Source organism: Nyctibius grandis, chromosome 4 (assembly GCF_013368605.1).
Source record: "Nyctibius grandis isolate bNycGra1 chromosome 4, bNycGra1.pri, whole genome shotgun sequence".
Classification (NCBI taxonomy): domain Eukaryota; kingdom Metazoa; phylum Chordata; class Aves; order Nyctibiiformes; family Nyctibiidae; genus Nyctibius; species Nyctibius grandis.
The window spans coordinates 55,576,636-55,599,061 of NC_090661.1; the positions used below are offsets into that span (position 1 = coordinate 55,576,636).

At 38.2% G+C, this 22,426-nt stretch overlaps 1 protein-coding gene across 1 annotated transcript in view; it reads left to right on the forward strand.

Annotated features, from left to right (window-relative positions):
* SLC24A4 (solute carrier family 24 member 4) overlaps positions 1–13,125 on the forward strand; it is a 93,317-nt gene extending 80,192 nt beyond the window's left edge. The window contains 5 exon segments of the mRNA XM_068399273.1: positions 5,867–6,033; positions 8,210–8,324; positions 10,363–10,475; positions 11,132–11,197; positions 12,973–13,125. Of these exon segments, the coding sequence (XP_068255374.1) occupies positions 5,867–6,033; positions 8,210–8,324; positions 10,363–10,475; positions 11,132–11,197; positions 12,973–13,125 (614 nt within the window).
* Positions 13,126–22,426: the final 9,301 nt, after the last annotated feature.

The following is a 22,426-nucleotide window of genomic DNA, read 5'->3' on the forward strand; positions in this document are numbered from 1 at the left end:
TTTATTAACTCATCACTTCACTCTGAAAGGGCAAAGAGGGACTTGAGGAAGTCTTTAAATCCCAGTTCTCCCTCAAAAAAACATTGATAAAGTAGACAGACAAGTTAAAACATACAAAATAAACCATGCCAAAATCCAACCAAGTCAGACAAGATATGGGGAGTACCTTTGCTCAGATGCATATTATTTTTATTGAATATTGTCCTGTGTAAACGTATAGTAACTCTGAGAGTAAAGCTTGTTTCTGCCTACTGGAGTAAATTCTTTTTCCAGACCAATTCCCAGTGTACCAAAAATGTGTCTTTAAGAGAAAACTGTTGACATAAATCTGAACATGCAAAGTGTGGTAAAGGCACAGGCTGAAAATAGAAATCTGGGTTGTTTTGGACAGATCTCATGGTCTGGAATTTGGAACTTGTATTCTGGAAAATGGAACTTCCGAGAAAAGTGCCAGTAGTTTGGAAAATAGTCTGTTTTGGATGAGGATGAGAAGTAAAACCTCAGTATTTTCCACAGAAAAAAGAATTGTTTCCAAAGCTCTGTTGCAGGAGAATTGCAATAAGAATGTTTTAATATGTCAGCTGCCCACTTGGAAGGCTGACAAAGGCTGGGTCTTCTTGGATACCCTTTTACACACTACGTAGCCTGTCTCTAGTGTGGTAACACAGAGTCTCTTGCCTCCACAGTTCTAGGGAAAGTTGCCGAGCTGAAATCAATAAGGATTTTCCAAGAAGGTGGAGAGACAGCTGCTGTGTTAATTTTCCTAGCAGCAAATTGAAAACTCATTTTCTCAGAAATTTTTATTTTGCAACAAAGTCATTTTTCAGTGGAAGATAATTCTGATGGAAAATTCACAATGGACCTAGTTTGTTATATCTATTTCAGTTGTTTCTATGTTGAGTCCCATACTTGGGACAAAAATTTATATTCCTCTGTTGTGTTTTGCATTCTGCACATACTCAGAAATGAATTAGGCTTTCCGATTGGCTACTTTACATGTATTGAAGTTTTCCAATCAGTCTCAACTCTGATTAACAACAGCACTTTCTAGCAGAAATTTACTTGCTGTCTGGATTATTACAAAGCTCCCAGCGTAGAGGTGTGTATGTAACTGTTACACATTTTCAGGTCAAGATTTTAATTAATATTGCTAATGATATGTGGGTGTAAATATATCTTTGTAAATGTAAAGCCTAATTAGGACCAAGGGGACAGGTGATTTAAAAATCACTTTTCATTGGGGGAAAGACAGTTGGGTTTGTTTTTTTTTCCAAATGAAAAATGGTAGAGAGATTTAAAAAGACGCAAAAGGAATTTAAAAATGATAAAGTGGAGCATGAGGAAAATTGGCAGCAGTAATCTTCTTAGGCCAGCCTGGACACGCCGTATTTTTCTTCTAAGTTTACCATTGTCAAAAGCAAAATCCGAGAAAAATAGAAATCAATAGTAAACTCCAGGAAGCCTTTCTCATTTTGCAGATAGACTTAAATTAGAGAAAACCTTTCCCATTTTTCAAGTTGCCTTAAATTAGAGATTTATATGAATTCATGACAATACAGTTATGAAAATCCTGTGTGCCAATTAGATTCGTGCTTTTCAGGGTTGTTACAAATTTTTAAGATCAGTCAGCTACTAATTGCCTTGTGTAAGGAGATGCTTTTTTCACATGTGAAGGTTTAGGCATGTTCTGAACTAGCTGATGTGTGGAGCAGTGGTCTGTGCTTGGCTGCCACACTTCTAAAGGGAAGGCTAAGTGGAAAAGCTTTCAAATTTAACTAACTACAGTAACTTAGATCTGACTCTTAATGGTGTAGTTGCAGACTCCAGTCTGTCTAAACTCAGCAAAAGTGCTCTCTATGCAGCTTCTTGACTAGGACATGTAGTCTGTCTGCACTATATACGTTTGGAAGTTCTATTTCAGACTAGCTCTGTCTTGGTCCCATGGACTAAATGCCCATTATTATTTGGAGCACTTTTAAGTTTGTGCCTCTGGTTCAGCTTTATACCAAGGGTGTGATGCAAGGCTGCTCCGTGTTGCAAACTAAAATACAGTAAATTGCAAACCAAAATACAGTAAATGGGGACACTCAGGAGATTTACTTCAAGGGTACACTCCTGATCTGAATGAAAAGAGAAATGTAGTTTAACGCTTTTGTACTGAGCTCCTCTGAACTCTTCGTGAATGTTGCGAATAGGACAGTATTTTTCCTGTAAAAAGGCACTTCCTTTAGTGCCTTAAGGAAATACTCCTTTCTTCTCAGTGCTGTGATGTGTGTTGTTGACTTTGTTCACCAGGACACTCTCTGTATGTGAAAGTAATTATTGTGAACATAACATCTGGAAAGATGACAAGCCCAGAAATGTATTGAAAATTAGCAAAGGGCTCTTTGTTGTAGGGCTGCTGCTTCATTTTCAGAAACATTGTAATCAGGCTCTTCTGTAATGATACCTCACTGAAGTACTCGGCATGCTTGGCTTCCAGATATCTGGACAAACCGAAAAATGGATGTATAAAGTAGGAAAAACAACTTCAAGCAAAAACCGTCATCTTTTTCTTTTACAGCAGGGTGAAGTGAACAGAATAAAGACCGGTGTTGCTTTCTGTAATAAGGCAATATTCTTTCATTATTGTTGTGGGAGGTACAACAAACAAAATACACCTTTTCTCAGCTATGTGGGTTGCCACAGGAGCCTTCAGACCCAGGGCTCACAGGAGTAGCTGATACTGCTATTAAAGCAGCTGAGCTAAGGCCTTGTAGTGGGACTGTTTGTCTGGTTTTGCACAACAGCTATGTATTGAATAATAGCCTTAATGAGGATGATAATTTTCTTCCTTGCAGATGTACTAGTGAGCTAAGCATCAATTATAAAACAATTTGTCATGAACTAAAAGCATACCCCAATTTAACAAATTTATCACTAAATCATTTTAATGATTATTTTAGAGTGGGTGGTCAAAAACAAAACAACAGAGCAGCACAAGAAGTAATTTCAAAAAAACCAAAAAAATAAAAATTTTCAGTCTGTATATTGTTTGTGCATTCATCTAAGCCAGGTGAAATGAATGAAGTCATCCGTTTCCTGAGGAAATTAAGTCTCACTTTATTGAGGTTGCTGCTAAACTTACTAAATTCTTACTTAACTACCAAGTTACATCATAAGAGTAGACTTCTTTAGCACTGGGTGCCACACAAATTCTATGACCCAGCATAGTAGGAGCTGAAGAAAATGGCCTGAGGCAGAACCAAGGCCAGATGTGCTTAAGAATTTATATAGCAGTTTATAAAAGCTGGCAAACCCTGACACAAAAGCCAACGTAAAGTGTGTTAGGTAGGCTGCTTTGGCCATGGTGGTTCAGAAGTATTCCAGGCTAACTGCAAATAGCCAGTCAGCTTCTCTGTTAACCCAACAAAACCCAGAATTGCATGCAGTTCTTGTTTCCCAAAGTCTCGAGCCTGTTTTCTGTGTAATGAATGCAAACATCACTTCCACAAACCATCTAGCTGTAAAAAACAGTTCTGACTCATGACGTTGTCTGGATAAAGCATCACCACTGATAGAGGCAGGAATTTTAGTCTGACACACATCCATTCAAACTGAGCAAAGATAAGGGAAGGGCAAGTCCTCCTCCGCTAGTATTTCGCTTTTCCTGGAACTGAGCAAGCATAGCAATGCCAGTGGGAAGGCACTGTGAATTCTCGCAGTTAAGCATTTGTTTAAGTAATTCAGGTCACTTGACAGGATCCCTGACAAGATATATATTCCCCAGCAGAGGCTAAGTGCACTTATATATTCTCTATTTGTTCTCCAGGCAATTTTGTTTCTTTTATTCACGTTATTGAAAAGAGAAATGGGACTGAATCTCCTGTGTGTAGCAGCACTGAAGTCAGTCAGATTGCACCCACATCAGATCAGAATTGGATCCATAACTTTTCCCTGTTAAACAGTCGCCCACTCGCCCTGCATTTGGAGTTATGCACTGAGGAGGTTACTGGACTAGGCCGTGCTGACTCATTTGACAATGAACCACCCGTAGCAACTTGGGTAGACAAAAGAGTACAAATTAGCAGGAGACTTTTGATGTTCCAAACTGTAAAAAAATTAAACAAGAGAAGGTATAAATTACCATAGGATATTTACAGCCTTGTTAACAGAATTAAAGTGAGATATGAGCTAAGAAGTGTAATTTTCTGGACAGAACAGATAAAAGATAACTGTTTTAAAAATTTGTGTAGCAGTACATGTAACCAGAGGGAAAAAGGACTTTCCTGTAAAATCTGTAATAGATCCCCAGTGACATGTAAAATTCTAGAATTAGAATTGACCTTCAGGAGTTTTATGTGTTAGAAGTTCCACAGCCACAAGCTAAATGGGAATAAGGAGCCAAGCTTAGTCTAAGATTTCCTGGTGCGTTGATGACATCTCAGAATTCACAAGGAAATCTCAAATTAAGGAGCTGATTCATAACTTAGGCAACACAATTAGTACTAGAATACATACTGAAGTAAATGAATAAAGACTTGCATTTGGACTCACCAAATTAAATTAGACTACTAAGTAGTCTCATAAATTACAAAAGTATTATTAATTTTTACATGTTTAATGTTTAATTTCATTGCATCTGGTACACATTGGTACAGAGGACAGATTTCAATCTAATTAAATTCACTGACAAAACCTCCCATTAAACAAATCCTAAATCCCAATGTCTTTGCTGAAAGAAAATTCCAGGTGAAAATGATAGGAGCTTCCCCTGATTATTACCTGCCCTTTTTAATTTTGCTAAATAACTTCACTGGAAGGCGTATCTGATCATTTTCTTCAATGTGATCAAACATTTTATTCAAAATGGAATAATTTATTAGATCTCATGCATATCATTATGAGTAAGTGATCAAAATCCTTACTAGCATAATTTTAAAACAATGTAAAGAAAACCCAAACAAAAACCGCTGTGCCGTTGGCTGTGATACTCTGGTTTAGCCTGATAAACAAATTAGTTATCCTACTTGCAGGATACCTCATGAAACGTATAAATATAAGTGCCCCATTTATTTATGACTCAATTATTAAATAATTCTCTTTTGAATATTGAGATTTATGTGCACATTGACAATACTTTACATTTTTAAAAAGTAAGAAGGTGTGTACTTCACTTCAGTAATGACAGTTCTCTGATATTTCTCACCAGTTGATTTTGGAGAGCTATATGAGGGAAGTCGGTATCTTCAGTTTCCTTTTATAGAGGATAAGAGACCATCTGAAGGTGGTGCTGTATGCAGTTGGAAGGAGTTAACAAGTCTAGATCTCCTAAGTACCAGTTCAAAGTTCTGCCCAAGTGACCACAGTGAGGCATGTGGAACAAGTTTGTCATGTTCATAGGTTGGGTCTGTGCTTCTGTTTTCTGTGAAAGTATTTTCTGTGGCTGCACAGAAGGTACAGGTTATTTTCACTACAAGGATTTCCATTTTTCTTTTTGGAAGGTGAAGGGGGTGGGTTTTTTTTTTTGTTGTTTGGTTTTGGGGTTTTTTAAGTTTTGGATTAATAGTAATACAGGTATTTGAAAGAGCAACAAACCTGACTGTTAATTTTTGTTTTAAAAGCAGCCATGCTTTTAAATCATTGTAATTCTTTCATGGATTTATGTAGACCTTGGCAGGCTAAACTATAAGATTCTGGATGTGCATGGAGAACTTGGCTGAGAGTGACAAGAGCAAGTACAGGTGAAAGGTACACTGAAAAAAGAGCTGATATGCACAGTTGTAAACATCCTTCTGAGATCATCTGCTGTGTTCAAAGAGGTGTAACTGGGCCTGGGATAGTGATGTGAAAGCTAAACTGGTTCTTCCCTTTCTTTGTCATACAGATGGAAAAATTAATAAAATTAAATGGATTTTGTCATGGCCATTGATATTCGTGCTCTTTTGCACCATTCCAAACTGCAGCAAACCACGCTGGGAGAGGTATTTTATGGTGACATTCATCTTATCCACTCTCTGGATTGCCTTGTTCTCCTACTTCATGGTGTGGATGGTAAGTGCATGTAGCAGGACTTCCCGTACTGAGTGAAGTGTGCATCTCAAAATGAATAATAGATGTTTTGTGTTTGTTAAAAAAGGTATGTAATTGTAGTGCAGTCTCTTCAGCTCATACTCTATAATTATTATAATTCTAGCTTTCTGCTGCTCTTTTCTGCACAGTTAATTGGGCCTTTACTGTATAGGGCCCAATACAGTTCAGGAAGGTTCCAGCTTGATTTTCAAGAGAATGTGGACATTCACATTCCACTAGTAAAAGGGAGTTTAAATGAAAACATTTAACTCTAAGCAGCTGAGACACCTTTACAATTTGGCTACAGAGTCTTGATACTGAAACATGCATGAAAGGCAGATGGATGGCAAAATTTGAAGACTCAGAAGTGGTGTAAAACACCTCGAGTAGACTGGAGTAATGCAAGAAAATCCTTCTTAGTGAAGAGTATTATGATTGCTGGTATGTTTCCATTTACCCTAGATCTGTGAGAAACAGTGTATCAGGTGTAGATCTGTAAATTGATGTCAGTTCAGGAGCATGTCTACTCAAAGATTTGAATAAGTTCCTGTTTTTTCTTTCTTACCCTCATTCAGTTTCTCAAGTTTACATTTTCAGTCAGAGAAGAGGCATGAATAGGAAAGCTCCTGAAATAGTTTGAATGATAGAAAAATTACCCATACTTTCGAAGTATAGAAAGTTACCTTTTTCAGCACTAACAGGTGGAAAACCAAAAAGTTGTATATACCTATAACTGGAAGATTGGAAGAATGGGCTGCTGAAGAATTTATATGCCCGTTTTTCCTTTTAAAGGAAAATATAGTGAAGAAACCTTCAGCTGGTTTCACACTGGAGTATATATAGTCTCACATATATACATTCATAGTCATATATATATATATACACACTCTTCTAGTAATGCATATGGAAGAATTTTTGTTCATGAGCTTCCTACCTGCAAAAACTTTTTTGAGTGAAGAACAACTCTACCTTCCTCAAATGTGTTAGGCATTTGTGAACTGCGTTGTATTTATGTTTCCTTTCATGGAAGATCGTGTTTTTGTATACTTTTTGCAACTTATGAGTTTTGCATTGTAAAGTAGTTCTCTTTTCTCTTAACGTAGACTGTGTTGGAGAAATTCATATGCCAGCCATTCATTCTGCCTGGCATAATGGTGCCAAAGCCACACATTCATTTCATACCATACGTCCTTTGCAAGGCCACACTCTGTACCTTGGTTCCATTTGTAGATATCCCCTTCCCAAATCAGAGATGTGCTCATGAAGGCTGCAACACAGCTTTTGACAGCCAGACCTTAATACTCCGTTACCACTTGCAGCAGGAGAATCATCCCACTCCTATTTCTGAGTCACAGCTTGCCCCTGAGAATAAGGTTTGTGAGTGGGTTCCTAAAATACACTTTTTCTTTGGTGAAGGGTCCAGTCTTCCTCATGTAAGAGACTGGCAAACTATTTCAAGAATACACAGAGCCTTAAAGACTTCGACCCTTAGCAGTCTCAGCAGGGAAGCAGCTGCCTGTCCCTGATTCAGCCTTCTCACTCTCACAAGGCTATTTCCTTTTCAGCTGCCTGTTCAGCCTTCTTCAGCTGTTCAGCTAAATACAGTTCCTTGTCCTTTGCGAAGAGCTCTGGTACAAGCTTCAGCCATTCCCTAAGCTCTTTTAAAGCTGTATCTGGACTCTCAGGGGACAGTATAACCAGACTTGCTCACTTTGGGATTGTATCAGAAGTCATGCAAGAAACTGGTTCCTTCTTTATATCTCTGTCCCTATATCACAATATAAGTTGATAGCAGTCCTTTTGAGAATAGAACCAGCGAGAATCTTTACATTCTTGGGAATAAAAAAAACCCAAACCCACAGGTTGGATTATGTCTCTGCTCCTCATTAAAAGATCAGTATGCCCTGTTAGAAGTACAGAAAACTGAGCTTTTTGTTTGCTCATAAATATTGAATGATATGACCCAAAGCACTTTTTACAGGGTTGGTTTTAGGCTGGTTGTTCCACAATTATTTAATTTGCAGAAATGGATATGTATCCCGAGTCTAATCCTGTTAGGGTCCACACCAGAAATCAAAGTAATGAGTATGCCACAACTGTATTGGAATGAGGAGACCTTCCAAATATGATAGGTTAATCTATTTTCCTCACTGTTCAGGTGACTGTGATTGGATATACCCTTGGGATACCAGATGTGATCATGGGCATTACTTTCCTAGCTGCAGGAACAAGCGTCCCAGACTGCATGGCCAGCTTAATAGTAGCAAGACAAGGTACTGTGTCTGCTGAAGTATAACTGCAATCTTACATACATCACATGCTCTGTGATTTGCTTCCTCCATACACACAAATTGTCAATGCAATTTTATTCTTTTCTTTTTACTGTTTCAGGGCCTCGTTAAAAGCTAAAACACTTTGCTAATTATTGTGAACCAAAAAAGTAATCCCTGTCCTGTTATCTTTTGCTTATTGGGACTGGGCACACCCCGTGCATTCTAGGTGGTCATTCAACACTCAGATATCCCATGCATGGTATGTATCAGTCAGGGTAAAAAGATAAAAGTAGACAAAACTGGAACGTCAGCTATTAAAAACTACATTGAAGAATATATACTGACCAGCACTTGTCCGTGTAAAACTTGTACTGATTTCTAGAAGACCTGGAGAAGTGAAGTGGTTTAAGAGGATCTGGCAGAAGTGATGTTGCTCCGGGCATGCTTGTCATCCAAAGGCAGACCTCTTTCCCATTGGGACATATGAATAGCCACACTGGAAAGGAAACTAGATAAATGTCAGCTATGTCCTCATCAGCTTTCCAATTGAAATTGTCAAAGGCTTTCTCATGTATCTTAAAGTTTTGATTGAGGTTCTTTACATTTCCTTTTTTACTTGAGAAATACCTATAGCCACATCCCTTCCGGTTGTTGAAAAACATTAAACCTGACAGTGTGATCTGTACTGCAGCAGAATAAGAAAAGGTCCTAATTGTATTCTTTTCCACTATTCCAATCCCCATAGCCATTTTTTTCCAGGTAATGAGATCTTTAGCACACATCATTGGGTGGCAAACAACAAGGGTTCTGAAGTGATAAATTAAGTACTCAAAAGCCCCACCTTTGTAGTTTGAGATAGGTGTTATATATATTTAAAATATTTTGTTTTCCAGGTTGTATTATTTGTTGTGTGCAGGAAAATCTCACAAAAAGCAGTGCAAAAAAGTATTTTTGCAAGAACAGAAGGAAAACATGTTACATTTTTAAATGAACTGAATGCTTCTTTAGATTAGTTCTTCTTTAGTATTAGGCAAAACTACTGTAGGAATTGTTTCTTCTGAAAGTGAAGGTAAGCACTAGCCTGGCAAAAAGCAGTCCTGTTCTCTCAAAGACAATACAGGGACTTTTCCCTGCTTGGATTCAAGAGAGGTGTTTACTGACAGATAGCAGGCAAATACCTAAAAAGTAGAGATGTACGCTACCATAATATGGATCCAAAGCATAACCTTTCTTTCAGCAGCTTCCTGCAAGAAGATACTGTATTTATGGTGGGGTAGTGTCTGTCTCCACTCTGTACTCTCAGAGTATTTGTGGGGCGTGTCCCATTTACATCAGAGTTCCTCTTCTTTTCCAGTATTCACTTTGTGGAAGTGATTCAATAGTTAGTCCAATGCCTAAGAGAAATTAGCAGGGGCAGAGAAGAATTCTGCCTTCCTCCCATCCATTGACACTGGTGTAGGATGAGATGCCAGGCAGTGATGGCATCTCATTAGGAGCAGATTTTCAGTAATGTCTAGGGACTTCACCATTCACTGTTTTTTTTTCCTTTCCTGTAGCATTTTGGTGTTCCTGAAAGTGAAATCATTGCTGACTAAGCCCCACAGAAGTGCTTAATATCTTTGACTACCATCTGGTTGGGTTCTTTTCAGGATCACTTTTCATCATTCACATGATATAAAGGCCACATGTCCACATACTAAATCCAGCACATAATCTCTGGGTTCCCTGTGGGTGCAGACTATGTAGAACAAAACTTTTTTTTTTAATTGGCATTGAACTCGGATGCTGAATGGGTACCACTCACCCAGTAAAGGCTGTCCAAGACACGAGGAAGATGCAGTTGGAGTCAGCAGTTTTTGCACAGTTTTTTCAGAAGTCATGCAAAGATTATGGAAATTGTCTCCCTACCTCAGATACTGTGGCCAGTCCAAGGGGACTTGGATCAATGCAGATCATTTGCCTTTAGTTTCCTCTTGTACACAGAGTAACCGTCCTGGACTTTGTTTTTACCCAAGAGGATTGTTTTTTTTCTCTGCAGGCCTCGGTGACATGGCAGTATCCAACACAATAGGGAGCAATGTCTTTGACATTCTGGTGGGCCTTGGCATTCCATGGGGTTTGCAGACCATGGCGATTGATTGTGGATCAACTGTATGTATACTTGTCAAATCTTTAATTTGTTTTGTTTTGTTTTGGTTTTTTTGTCTATTTAAAAAAAAAAATCCTAAAAATAAAGCATGCAAATAAAATTTAAAAAAAACTCCAACAACCTGCTTAGCATGGTAGTTGTTGCTAAATAAGGTGTTATTTCTTTGCCAAGGAAGCAGGAATTAAGGAAGTAATTCTCCTTCCACAAGCTGCAATTAATTCCCAGTTTGTCAACTGGAGTACATTATACTGTGTAGCAGAAAAATAGCGCCATGGATATCTGTTAATGGCTCTGTCGTTTTCTCACTACACAGCTTCAAGCACACCTGTCTGTCTTCCTGTGCCTTAGTATTTTTGTATTTAAGATGAGAATAACAGCATATCTCTCTCTTCTGAGGATCTTTTAACATAAAATCCATTATAAATGCCGATATTTTTCATGGAGGTGGGATTACTTATACATTTGTTTTGATTCCTTAATCTTCCCATTCTTCATTACAATAAATCTGTTACGGATTTGCATAGTTTAAAATGTGTAAGTCAGTCACTGTTCAAAACAAAAGGTGGACCATAAATCAGTAAATTGATTTCTGATCTCCAAAGCACAGTTACTATATGCTGAGCGTTTTAAAGGTCTCTTCTCTGTCTAATTCCCACAGGTTATGATAAACAGCAAAGGACTGGTCTATTCAGTTGCACTTTTGCTAGGATCAGTGGCACTTACTGTAAGTATTTGAGTGTCTCCAAGCATTCCAATTCCAAAATACTTACTAGGTATTTATGTGTTAGAGAAGGACAAAATGGAAATATGTATTGTCCCCAAAGCATTGATTCTTGTAAGGTATCATTCTTCTAGCAATACCAGGAGTTGAAGAGCTACCATTGTCCTCAGTGAGGACTGAAGTCTGACATTTGGTGCAAGAGATGCTGGATATGTGTTGGTCCCATGGATTTCAGTAGCAGTGTTGAAATTGTGGGATCCAATAATACTTCTGTGCTCCTATGTCCAGCTGCATACCCCAGGCCTGTCTCTACTTAATATTGGGACAAGACCCAGATATGCTTCATCACACTTTGTCCTTGTCTCTGATTTCCAAAACCAGCCTGGACTAATCAAGTGCTGTAGCCAAAACCCTTAATGAAGACTAGTCTGTGAGGACTGTGAACCTCAGGACTTCGAATAGGCATGCTAAATGTCACTCAGCAAAAGACACTTACCACTGTAACACGAGTTGTTAAGGTGAAACAATAATTCTGTTTCAAAGGTCAGTTTTGCTGGTACTTAAGGTCTGATCCTGCTGACTTCCAGGGGATCCCTCTGTGGGAAGAATGAAATCCCAAAGATATAAAAATATCCACTTATACTAATGTCTTTCACTGATTGTCTGTGGAGGCTCTGTAGCAGGAGGGGATCATCACTGGAGATTTCACACTGTTGCATGACTAGGTCTTACAAAACTCCACATCACATGTGCATGACTTAAGAGATGGAATGACCAGGGCTGTTCACTCTGCCACTAACTTCCTAATGCATCTGATACATAAGCTGTGGGAGCCTGTTCTGTTCTTTTCTTATCCCTGGTTCTGCCATACTGCACAGGGCCTGTGAAACAACAAAGTTGTTCTGTAGAAGTTTCTATCTGATGTTGCTGCATGCGTATTGGTAATCAGCACTTTGGAAAAAAATGGGAGGATTATGCAGGTGTGTTACTGTGCTAGCTGTTCATGGTTTTCTAAAAAGTCTTTTCATAGCAGAAGCCATATAACCTGAGTTCGAAGCACGTACTATTGTCTCATTTGTTCTTCTGGGTACCCTGATTCGCCCAGACCCTTCCAGCAAAACTCAGTGAAGAGTTTTGAGCAAAACAAATAAAAATTCAGAGGCACTCAACACCATTGAAAATAGATGCCTTCGTGAGGATGTCATTGCTTTGACACCTGTAACTCCCCTTAGTTCTGGAGCTGAGCAAAACATCAAAGAAAGCACCGCTTCTGAAGCTGTTGAAAGAAATGAACGTTAGGTGCTAGCAGACTGCTGGGATGTAAAGGGTCTGTAGGGGAACACTGGTGGGAGAGGCGTTCACGTAGTTCAGTGCATTCCTTTAGTTCATACTGAATCAATGAATGAGTGCTACCTGACTAGAACATGCCCCATGTACTGAAAATGCACCACAGACTGAAACTGAGCACCTAGGGGCCTGTTTCTCAAGTGACAAGAAGAACTCGTGAAGGGGCCTTGAAATGGGTTCATTTAATATTTTGTAAAAAGGTCTTAGGACAACTGAGAGTCAGGCCAGAGTTTTGAGTTCTTAGTTTGGGCTTTCACATTCCTTTTTGATCAGAAAAACATAAGTTGCCTTTTTGATCTATAAAATATTGAGAATATATTTTTATCTTTGTTCAGGATCTCTAATTAAAAAGACTCTCATTTTTAGCTAAAATGGTTGTTTCTAAAAGTCTCCTTTGGGGCTTAACTAACTAACACTTTGTTTGTTTGCAGGTGTTTGGAATCCATGTAAATAAATGGAAACTTGACAGGAAACTAGGCATCTACGTGTTGTTTCTTTATGCTGTTTTCCTGTGTTTCTCTATATTGATAGAGTTCAATGTCTTCACCTTTGTCAACTTCCCTATGTGCCGAGAAGAACTTTAAACCACAACAAGGAGAGAAACTGAAATTCTTCTGATTACATGTGCTGTAAATGACAGGGGGCATTTCACATTTCTACCTTCTTTCCATCAGTAATTTGAGTGTCATTCCTGCTTCATCAGCTAACAAGCACTTTTACCTGTGTGGAAGGAAAGCATACCTTTCTGTTAACATGCTAGCTCGAGGCAACCAAAGCATTTTCCTCCTCTTTGGATATTGCTGCTCAGTCATAAAGCTGTGTGGATGTTACGCAGAACTCTAAAATGACCCATTTCTGGGACATTCTGTTGTGGTTTTCCTTCTCCTTTTGCCATCAACCACCACCACCAAGGTTAGCAAGAGGACGGGAGAAAAATCTTTATAGTTCTTTTGTCTTTGACGTTTACTTTCCATGGAAGAATAAGAGGCAAGTTCAGAACTTTTCTTGGCTCAGTCAAAATATCTCAACTACAGGACCAGAAAGTCCAAGGCACATATCATGGCACGCACTGTTGAGGACATCATTTCCCCCTTCAAGTGCTCTGCTTATAGAGGAACTGCACTGACAGTTTTTGATGGCAGTGTTGAATATTTATCACTCTTTTCAATGAACATGAACAATGTGTCAGAGAAAGAAGAGGAGATGGTTGTATGTTGTATCACTTGTGATGATGCATACTAAAGGAGTATCTGCGTATTGAAGAAGAGAATTAGACGCAGAAATTCATACTTGAAAAATATGTTTTACCATTAATGAGAAATGCTGTATACATAAATACAAACTAACATTTGTGGAATATTACACCACAAGAAAAACTTAGCATTGGTCCTTGTAAGCCCATGGTGTAAATTTAGAAGAAACTAAACAAATAAATTATAACTGGGTGCTCAGTAACTATCAGTTATTGCTATCAGCTGAGAGTAGTATCTGAACATAATCCAGACTTTTTGACAAAAAACCCCACCCCGATTATGATTTGATTTGATTGGTGGGGGAAGGAAGCTTGTTACATCAGTCAAAAGGCTTAATGAAGATGAGTGTGTGACACTGAGCAGTGCAGATAAGAAACACCTAGAAAAAAGCAAGTCTGTCAAGAGAATATGGTCCCTGATTTGATTGCATGCAAGTTTTGAAGCATGATATACTTCTTTTTAACCCCCAGCAGAAACCAAGTTTTGATATCCTTTCCACCAGCATAAATCTGATAGAAGGAATTACTCTGGATGTAATTGACAGCAAGATCTGGCCTGGAGTATTAAAAATAATGGGTAACATTCCACATTGTAGCAATCATATGATTGCAAATCACTGAGACAGCGTATTTTGAATTGCTACTGAACTTTAAAAATATTTTAAAGCTGTATGTGAATGATCACATAAAGTTTCTAAAGAGGCACAGTTAACTTTATAGATAGATTTTTTTTTTTAATTTTTAATGTTTATAAACAAAAACAAATCTATCAAATGTTGATGCATTTTTAAATATATTAATATTTTGCACTTAAAACTATATATAAAAAATCCCACTATTTTATCAATGAGAACATACAATAAAACCTTAGCAAATAAGCACTAAATATGTCCTTATTTTGACATATATGACAAATAATTCTGTTTAGCCAGCTCACATGCAGAATACTGTTTACACTAGGCAATGTGTTCACAATTAAGGCTATTTTAAAAATTATTTTGGTGCAAATTAAGGAGTGTATTCTGCTGTTGATTTTTTTTAGGAATTGGATCCTTTTAATATAATCCTAAGGAAAAAGGAGCAACATATTTGTTATTTGCTTTGCACTTTGTTACAAATGTCAGTATTAGCATCAATTTAGGGGTTTTCACCTTAATTAAGTAGTTATGTAGTTAAACTAGCCAGTCCTAAAGATGGCAACAAGTACAGCATTATTAAAATGCTTTATTGAGTAGGCAAGCATGACAGTAGACACATTTGATCTCAAGTATGCTGATGATACCATTTCCAGGCGTTCAAGACATTTTTGCTGTGGTGTAAAGCTGAGGAGATGGAATTCATGTTCATCTTTGAGTCTCTGTTGCAGAAAGGCTGTGAAGATGCAGCATACTGCTGTGCCGCTGTGGGAGCATCCCTCACTAGTCTTACTCTCTTCCCTGCTGTCTTTCAGGAGGACAGTTGCTGCTGAAAAATCTTGTGATGGCTTAGATATGAGGCTGAAAGGAGCAGAGAGAGAGGCTGAGTAAATGTTTTTTTCCTGTGTTCTGCTGTTGGGTGGGCATGGAGAACTAGCTGTCTCCAAGCAAACGTTTACTCTTCTGTTCACAGTTCAGGCAGCTCAGATGTCTTTACACTACAGAAGAGTAGTTCCAAAATCTAGTTTTGAATGCCTACTGATCAGCTGAGTTGACAGTGATGAGGGCATCAATGTTTACAGTGCCAGACGTAGCAAGTTGTAATGTACCTTCATATTTCTGAGCCAGGCAACTTTAGGAGACTAGGGGCACCAATTTGTTCTGTAGCAAATATGCCCAAATATGCATGAAATTGTGTTTGCTAATGCCATGAATCCTTCAGACATCATTTAGAATTATTCTGCCTAAATTGAATATCACCTGCTCCAGAAAACCAGAGTGTTCTGTTGTAGCAAGAGAGAGTCTCAGAAGGTAATACTGACCTTAAATTGCATGGCTGGTCCTGTCATCTGTAGCCTCCCTAAAACATAGACGTACTTCAGGACAATTTATATTGAATTCTAATGCTGTGTTTCATTAGGTGGTCTCATATGCATCTTCTATGAGACAGGTATCATGCCATGCTTATCCTTATAAATAACATTAGTAGGATTCTTCTCTGACACCACCACATGACCAGGGATGTATTGTTTGCCAAAGAATTATTAGATGCTGTATCAGGGCCTTGATGACACATAATCATATGAAGTAGGTTGAAGAGTCCCTATGTAGTTGTTATCCATATGCTAAAATAAATAAAGATGGTAGTTATAGACCAAGCCATGCAGATAAACTGAATGGCCCAAGAAAGATCTGATTGATTGACAAATTGTTTTATGTCAGATAAACCCACATCAGAATGTATCAGTAATTCAGGAGGCTATTGCCAAGTAATAGTGGACTAGTGCCTTTCACCTGTATACAAAAAAAAAAAAAATAATTTGCTCATGTGGTCAGGAAACCACTACAAATTTTGCCATTTTCAATCAAGAAAATGAGTGATTTGTGCTTGGCTCTCTGCAATTAGTACAGTTCTATATTGCAGCTGTTCAGATTGCGTCTGTAAAATTTTGTAGCCATTTTGTTGTACTAACCATTGCAAAAGTTAGCCGGCTGAGTTTGGAATGTATGTCACAACGTCGTGTAAGTTAATGTTCAGCTCAAGAGTGAAAAGAAAGCTGGTGCATGTGAGAAGGAAAACTGTTACTGTGATCTGAAAATTGCCAGCGTACTAACACTGAAAAGTAATACAATATCCCATATCCAGCAAAGCTTAACTTCAGTAGGATTGATTCCATGCTTAAAGCTAAGCATATATCCAAGTGCCTTGCTGGATTGTGTCCTAAGATGACAGTGGAGCATGGTTTCTGGGTTTTCTATCATATTCAGATCTTTTCATATTTTATTGGTTTTGTAGTCTAAAGATTTCATTTCTTTCTCAAATTAAAAGGTTTGTCCAGAATCTGTGGACTTCTGCTCTGCTGATACCACTTTGGATTTCCACTCTTGTAAATAGAACTGTTCCCTTGTCTCAGACGTCAAAACTCTGCATCTGCCCTGGTGTACAAGCAGGATCAAAACCGAATTACAGCTGGCCAAGGAGAGCTTTTAGCAGCTCTTTTCTGCTGCAGTTCCACTGGAGTAGCACAGTCGCACTAGAGCCACAAGGTGCAGTCCTGCCTGTAGTGAGCAAGTGGGAGTGTTTCTACTGAGTTCAGCAGTGCTTAATTCCATTTGTTTACCGTAACAATTATACTGCATTATAAAGTATTGCCTGAGTAAAGATTTCAGGCTCAGGATCTATATGTCTAAATCTAAAAAGCTACAGTTATGGTTATCTTAATGACTATTTGATGATCTAAGGGCTGCTCTCTGGGCTGAATTCTAGCCTAGAACAACACCTTAAGTCTTCCCAACAGGTACAGCATAGTCAACAAGCCTTCTCCTGGCTCAGTCATTGGTGTGCCAATTTTATTTTATTTTTATATGCTTGCTGCAGCTGTAACAAGCATATAATTAGTTTCTGGTTTTAGATTATATTTGTAAACATTCTGTCAACATGTAAACAAATGAAAAAGGTCTTTACTAGTCTAATACTTAGCAATTACAGAGAAGACTGTTCTGTCTTTGATTTCCTTTGTGACTGTGCTTTAATTACACACACTTGTTTCTATTACATGTTTGCTCTAGTTGCACAAATCCCTCATGAGTTTTGTTGTCTTCCTTTCTTGGATTTCTTGCAATTGTAATGCCATTTATTTGTGTCCTACAGCTAGATGTTTTTGGTAGAGTGCTTTAAGCTGTGTAAATACTGCCTGATTATTCAGGCCAAGGAAAGATCAGACCTAATGTAATACGAAACAGACACTAAAATAACACTGATAGCCAGGTGGAAACCAAAGAATCTTACTAATTGAAATGCATCACCTTTGAGCATAATGTTCTGTCAGTGCAAGCCTCAGATATCTCAGTTATTTGTGTTTAAGCACTCAGAAGAAAATCTCTGCAGCTCATGCATTTATGACACAGTTTCCTTTCTATTTCTTTGAGTCTGAATTACAGATTTTTCATCTTGTTGGGTGGTGACATTTATATGATGGTTATACAGGTAAATAGACAGCATTTAGTTCCAGCAATTCTGTACCAAACCCTTTACTATTCCCTTGAAATATTTTGAAAACTCTGTATGCAAGTGATGAATGTTCTGCTGAACAGAAGAATGTTGTTCAGCTGACATGTGCATTCCAGCTTCTGACCCACTGTGGACCTGTTTAAAAACCTCCTTTTGAATAACTTGAGCATACACTTTTCTCACATTTCCCCCTGTGTGGGGTCCTGGTATTTTCTCTCCAGAGAAAGTTGTGAAATCATATACATCCCTGTCCTGAAAGGTGAGGTACATGTAGCTCCTTCTCCACAAGCTGAGATGTGTAGTGATTGTGGAAATTTGTACATCACATTGTTCTGCTTGCTAGCATACTTCTGACATACAGTGCACTCTCTGAAAAAAATGAATGAATATGGGAAACATGCGATTTGGATATTTTCTTACAAGAGCTACTATTTTGAATTTAATTCCATTTATTTTTCTTTTTTATTTGCACAAAGAATGTAAGCGATCATTACCATCTTATCACTGAGGTGATCTCGGTAAACTTGAAAGACAAATATAAAGGTTGATTTATAGCAATAGGGAATTGTGACAAAATCTAAAGGTATCAGAATATTTCAAAACCTGACAGGTATAATCTCTAGAAAGACTAATACTAACTGAGATGCTTCCTTTCAGAGGGTTTTTACAGCAAGATTATGGCCTTCATTCATATACCAGTTGCGTGTGCAGGAACACTTGTAAATCTGCTTCCCCAGCAGCATCTACGTTTCAAATAGCTGAAACTCTGCAGCAAAGTTGTGACCAAATTCTTGCCTTCATGTTCGTGGGGGTGGTGCCAGTGCTCATTAATGTGCTGGTAGTTGGCACAAATTTATATCAGTGGAACCGAGAGTAGAATTTGGCTCCCACTGTCTCCTCCGTTGCAGAAAGTATTGGAAATAGTTTACCATCACTGAAATAACTTCTGAAACTTTTAAAATTCCCTATGTTTCATACTTGCAGGCATTTGTAGTGCACCCTTAGGAGGTGCGATACCTCTTTAAACATTATTAAAACTTTCTAGAACTGCTTACTTTGAAAACAGAAAGGGATGGGTTTGTAAACTGTAAATAACAGAAATCTATTTATCTTGTTATTTATTTTTTCAATGACTGTGACCTTATGCACTGTGAATGCTCTGTGATATGGGGTCCTTTGTACAGATAAATATATTATGAAATCCAAATGGATTTAATGTGATAATTTGTTACAGAATGTTGGCATGATATTTGATTATTTTTGTTGTGAACATTTAAAAAAATAGTTAATTCAGCATTTATAAAAGATTATAGCAGTCAGTATTGTGATGCACTATATAAAAATATGTACACTATCAATAAATTATATAAACAACTAAAGTGCTTGCTGTTTTTTTCTCAGATGATGAGAATATGTGAAGCATTCTCATATTTGTTATTGAAAATCTAAAATTTCAGGACCCAACTAGGATATGTGCCTGCACTTCTTTTGGTGAAATCTGGACCCTGCTGAACTGCGTGACAGAAGGCCCGCATTTTCATCTATTCCAGGGAGTGTCACCTGGATCAAGCCATTATTTGGGGTGAGTTAAGTGTATCGGTTTGATTCACAGCAATTCTGAAACACATGATTTGCTCTTTTGGGACTAGACATGTGTGATTTGCTGAGAACACAGTTTGCTGTACTGAGGCACTGATCCAGAAGCAATTATGGCAGTCTGAGAAACACCCTATTGAGTATTTTGATTGCTTCATCCCATGGTATAGTGGTATACAGCAGGTTCACACTGAGTAGTGGATGCTGACTAGAGGGGGTAGAAGCAAGGTCCAAAAGCCACACAGTAATACTTTCCTTTCGCATTTACCTAGGCTCTGGAGATACTGTGAAGAGAAGGAATAATCCCTCTTACCCTTGATTGCCCATTTCCAACCTCCCTGTAGTCCACCTCAGGGTCTATGATGACTTCTGGTGTACGTACATAGTCACTGATACAGTCTGTTCTGGGCTGACGAAAAGCTTTTAAATGCAGTTCTTGGAAAAAGAGGAGCTGAGAGTTAACTTTGTCTCATGTGCTGGTGTATTAACAATTTCATCAGACGAGAGTCTTCTCATGAATACTCCTAGCCAGCTTACTACCAGGAGATGCAAGTTAAAACAAAGCTTGACCTTATTTTTCTTAACCATAATGCAATGCTTTTGGAATCCCTGTTGCTGTGTAAACCTGCCATTAACCACTGTGGTTTTTGTGCATCTACAGAAGAGTCCTAGTGAGGTGGAGAGAAGGGATATCCTGCATTCTTTGGCTTTTGCGTAAGGGTTCATTCTTTGGTGTATGCTAGGCTAACTTCTTCTAAGCTGAGGAAAGGAAAAGATTCCTTCTTACATACAGAATTAACTTTTAAAAATCAAAATCTGAATGTGTGAAGTACCTCTTATTTTAATCCCCCGTAGGTTTGACCTGATGACCCATCATGATCTGTTATGTAATAGGCTCTATAAAAGGCACATAATCTATGGATTAGTGACACAGTAGGCATGACAATTCCTACGGGCTCTTGTCATATGCCATATTATTGATGCAGCCACTTCCTACTGTATAGAAAGCAGAACTGTCATATAATCTGTGCATACGCTGAAAGCACTTTATTATAGCCAAAGTGCTCATTGTACTTAAGGGCTTTCCCCATAAGCCATTTTTAAACCTTTCCAACTCAGCTGCATAAAAATACAGAAAAGGGCTGCAACATGCTGTGGCTTAAGATGGAAAGGATGACTATGTCCTAGAAAAGACAGGAATTCCTCTGTTCGGCTTGGATCTGTCACAGAGAGGCGGCATTTTGCCGTAACTGGATATTATTTTATCATTAACTTTTTATATAATTGTTTACTTCCAAAGCCTGGTGCTAGAACACAGTGCTGCATTCCAAACCTGTCAAATCTCCTGCTTAAAAAAACAACCAGCAAAGCTCAGACAAAATTTCTTATAAAATCATAGAACCGTTTTGGTTGGAAAGGACCCTTTAAAATTTGTCTTCGTTTTCATATTTTAAATATTTTACAGAAATACTTAACTATGTTGCAAAAATGTTTTGCAGAAACGTATGAGATTTTTTCATGAAGTTTGGTCAATATCTTTAACAAAACTAATTTCAAAACTTTTGGTTTCTGGAACCCTACATTCTTTACATTCCAAACAGTGTGAAAGATTTCACAAAAACAAAAAAAAAAACACAAAAAAACAAACAAACAAACCAACCAACAAAAAACCAAAAAATTAACTTCTCAAGTCATGTGAAACCAAAATAGCACCACAATACTGAGTTTTTGTATTCTGTATTTTTGCCATTTTCTTCCTGGGTCTTTTTAATAGTTCTAGCCTTTTGTTTCTTCTTTCGTAACAACATCTTTGGAAATGCCTAACACTCTCTGAAAACTGATGTTCGTCATTTGCCTGGGATGGCTGCATATTTGTGTGAACACAGATTTCCTCCATCTGCGCAGGTCCATGCAGAACAGTCCGTGCAGTTTTTTGTCTCGGCAAACTTACGTTCCAGCAAAGCAAGGGTAAACTCTGAGCGGGCCTGATCCCTGCTGAATTGCAGTGGAGGGAAATGAAAACCTGGGGTAGAGTTGCATTTGTGTGATGCATCTAGGAGATTGTTCTTATGTCAACACCCAAGGTGCGTTTCAAAGGTGCCCAGCTGGTGAACAAATCTAGAGCATATTTTCTCTTGGACCTCTGTGCCCAGAACCAACAGAAGGATTCAGAGCTGAGATCTGATGAGCCTGCAGTGAGAGGTGAGTGAATCTCAGCCAAGCAGTTTGTCTAAGAGGGCTAAATTCTCCATTGAATGAGTTCATCATTGTCTGAAAATGATTACATGAGTTGAAGCAAGGAGCTCCTTAATTTAGTAGAAAAGAGCGTTATGAGATACAGTAGATGAAAATTTAATACTAGACAAGTGAAGGCAAAAGACCAGGTGTGAATTTAAATAATACCAACAATTAAGCACTGAGACACCTTACATAGAATGGTGGTGAATTTTACATCGTGCAGCCTTTCAGTCAGGCTTTTTGACTTCCTAGGAGAAATCCTTGTAAAAGCTAGAAGATAGATTTTCTAATGTCAACAGAAGTTACAGGCTTGATCAGAAAAACCCTGAGAAAAGTTTGTCTTGTGTTACACAGAAGGTGTGACTTGATGATCTTAAAGGTCCCTCTGACTCTCCCTACCTTAGTGCCAGCAGAATTGGCTGTATGTTCTGCACTGAGATCTCGTTTCCCTCGTGCCGATACACTGGCAGCTGCCTGGTATTTGCATTTCCACTGTGGGCTGTATGGCACAGTCTACTTACTCTTAGAAAGATGGGAGATTCCTTCTGAAGATAAAAGGGGCAAAAAGTTACCTTTGTCTCCCTCTCCATTCCATGCAATTGCTTTTCTCTGCCTCTGCTTCATACTTCTGCCTTATTTTTTCCATTATGTAT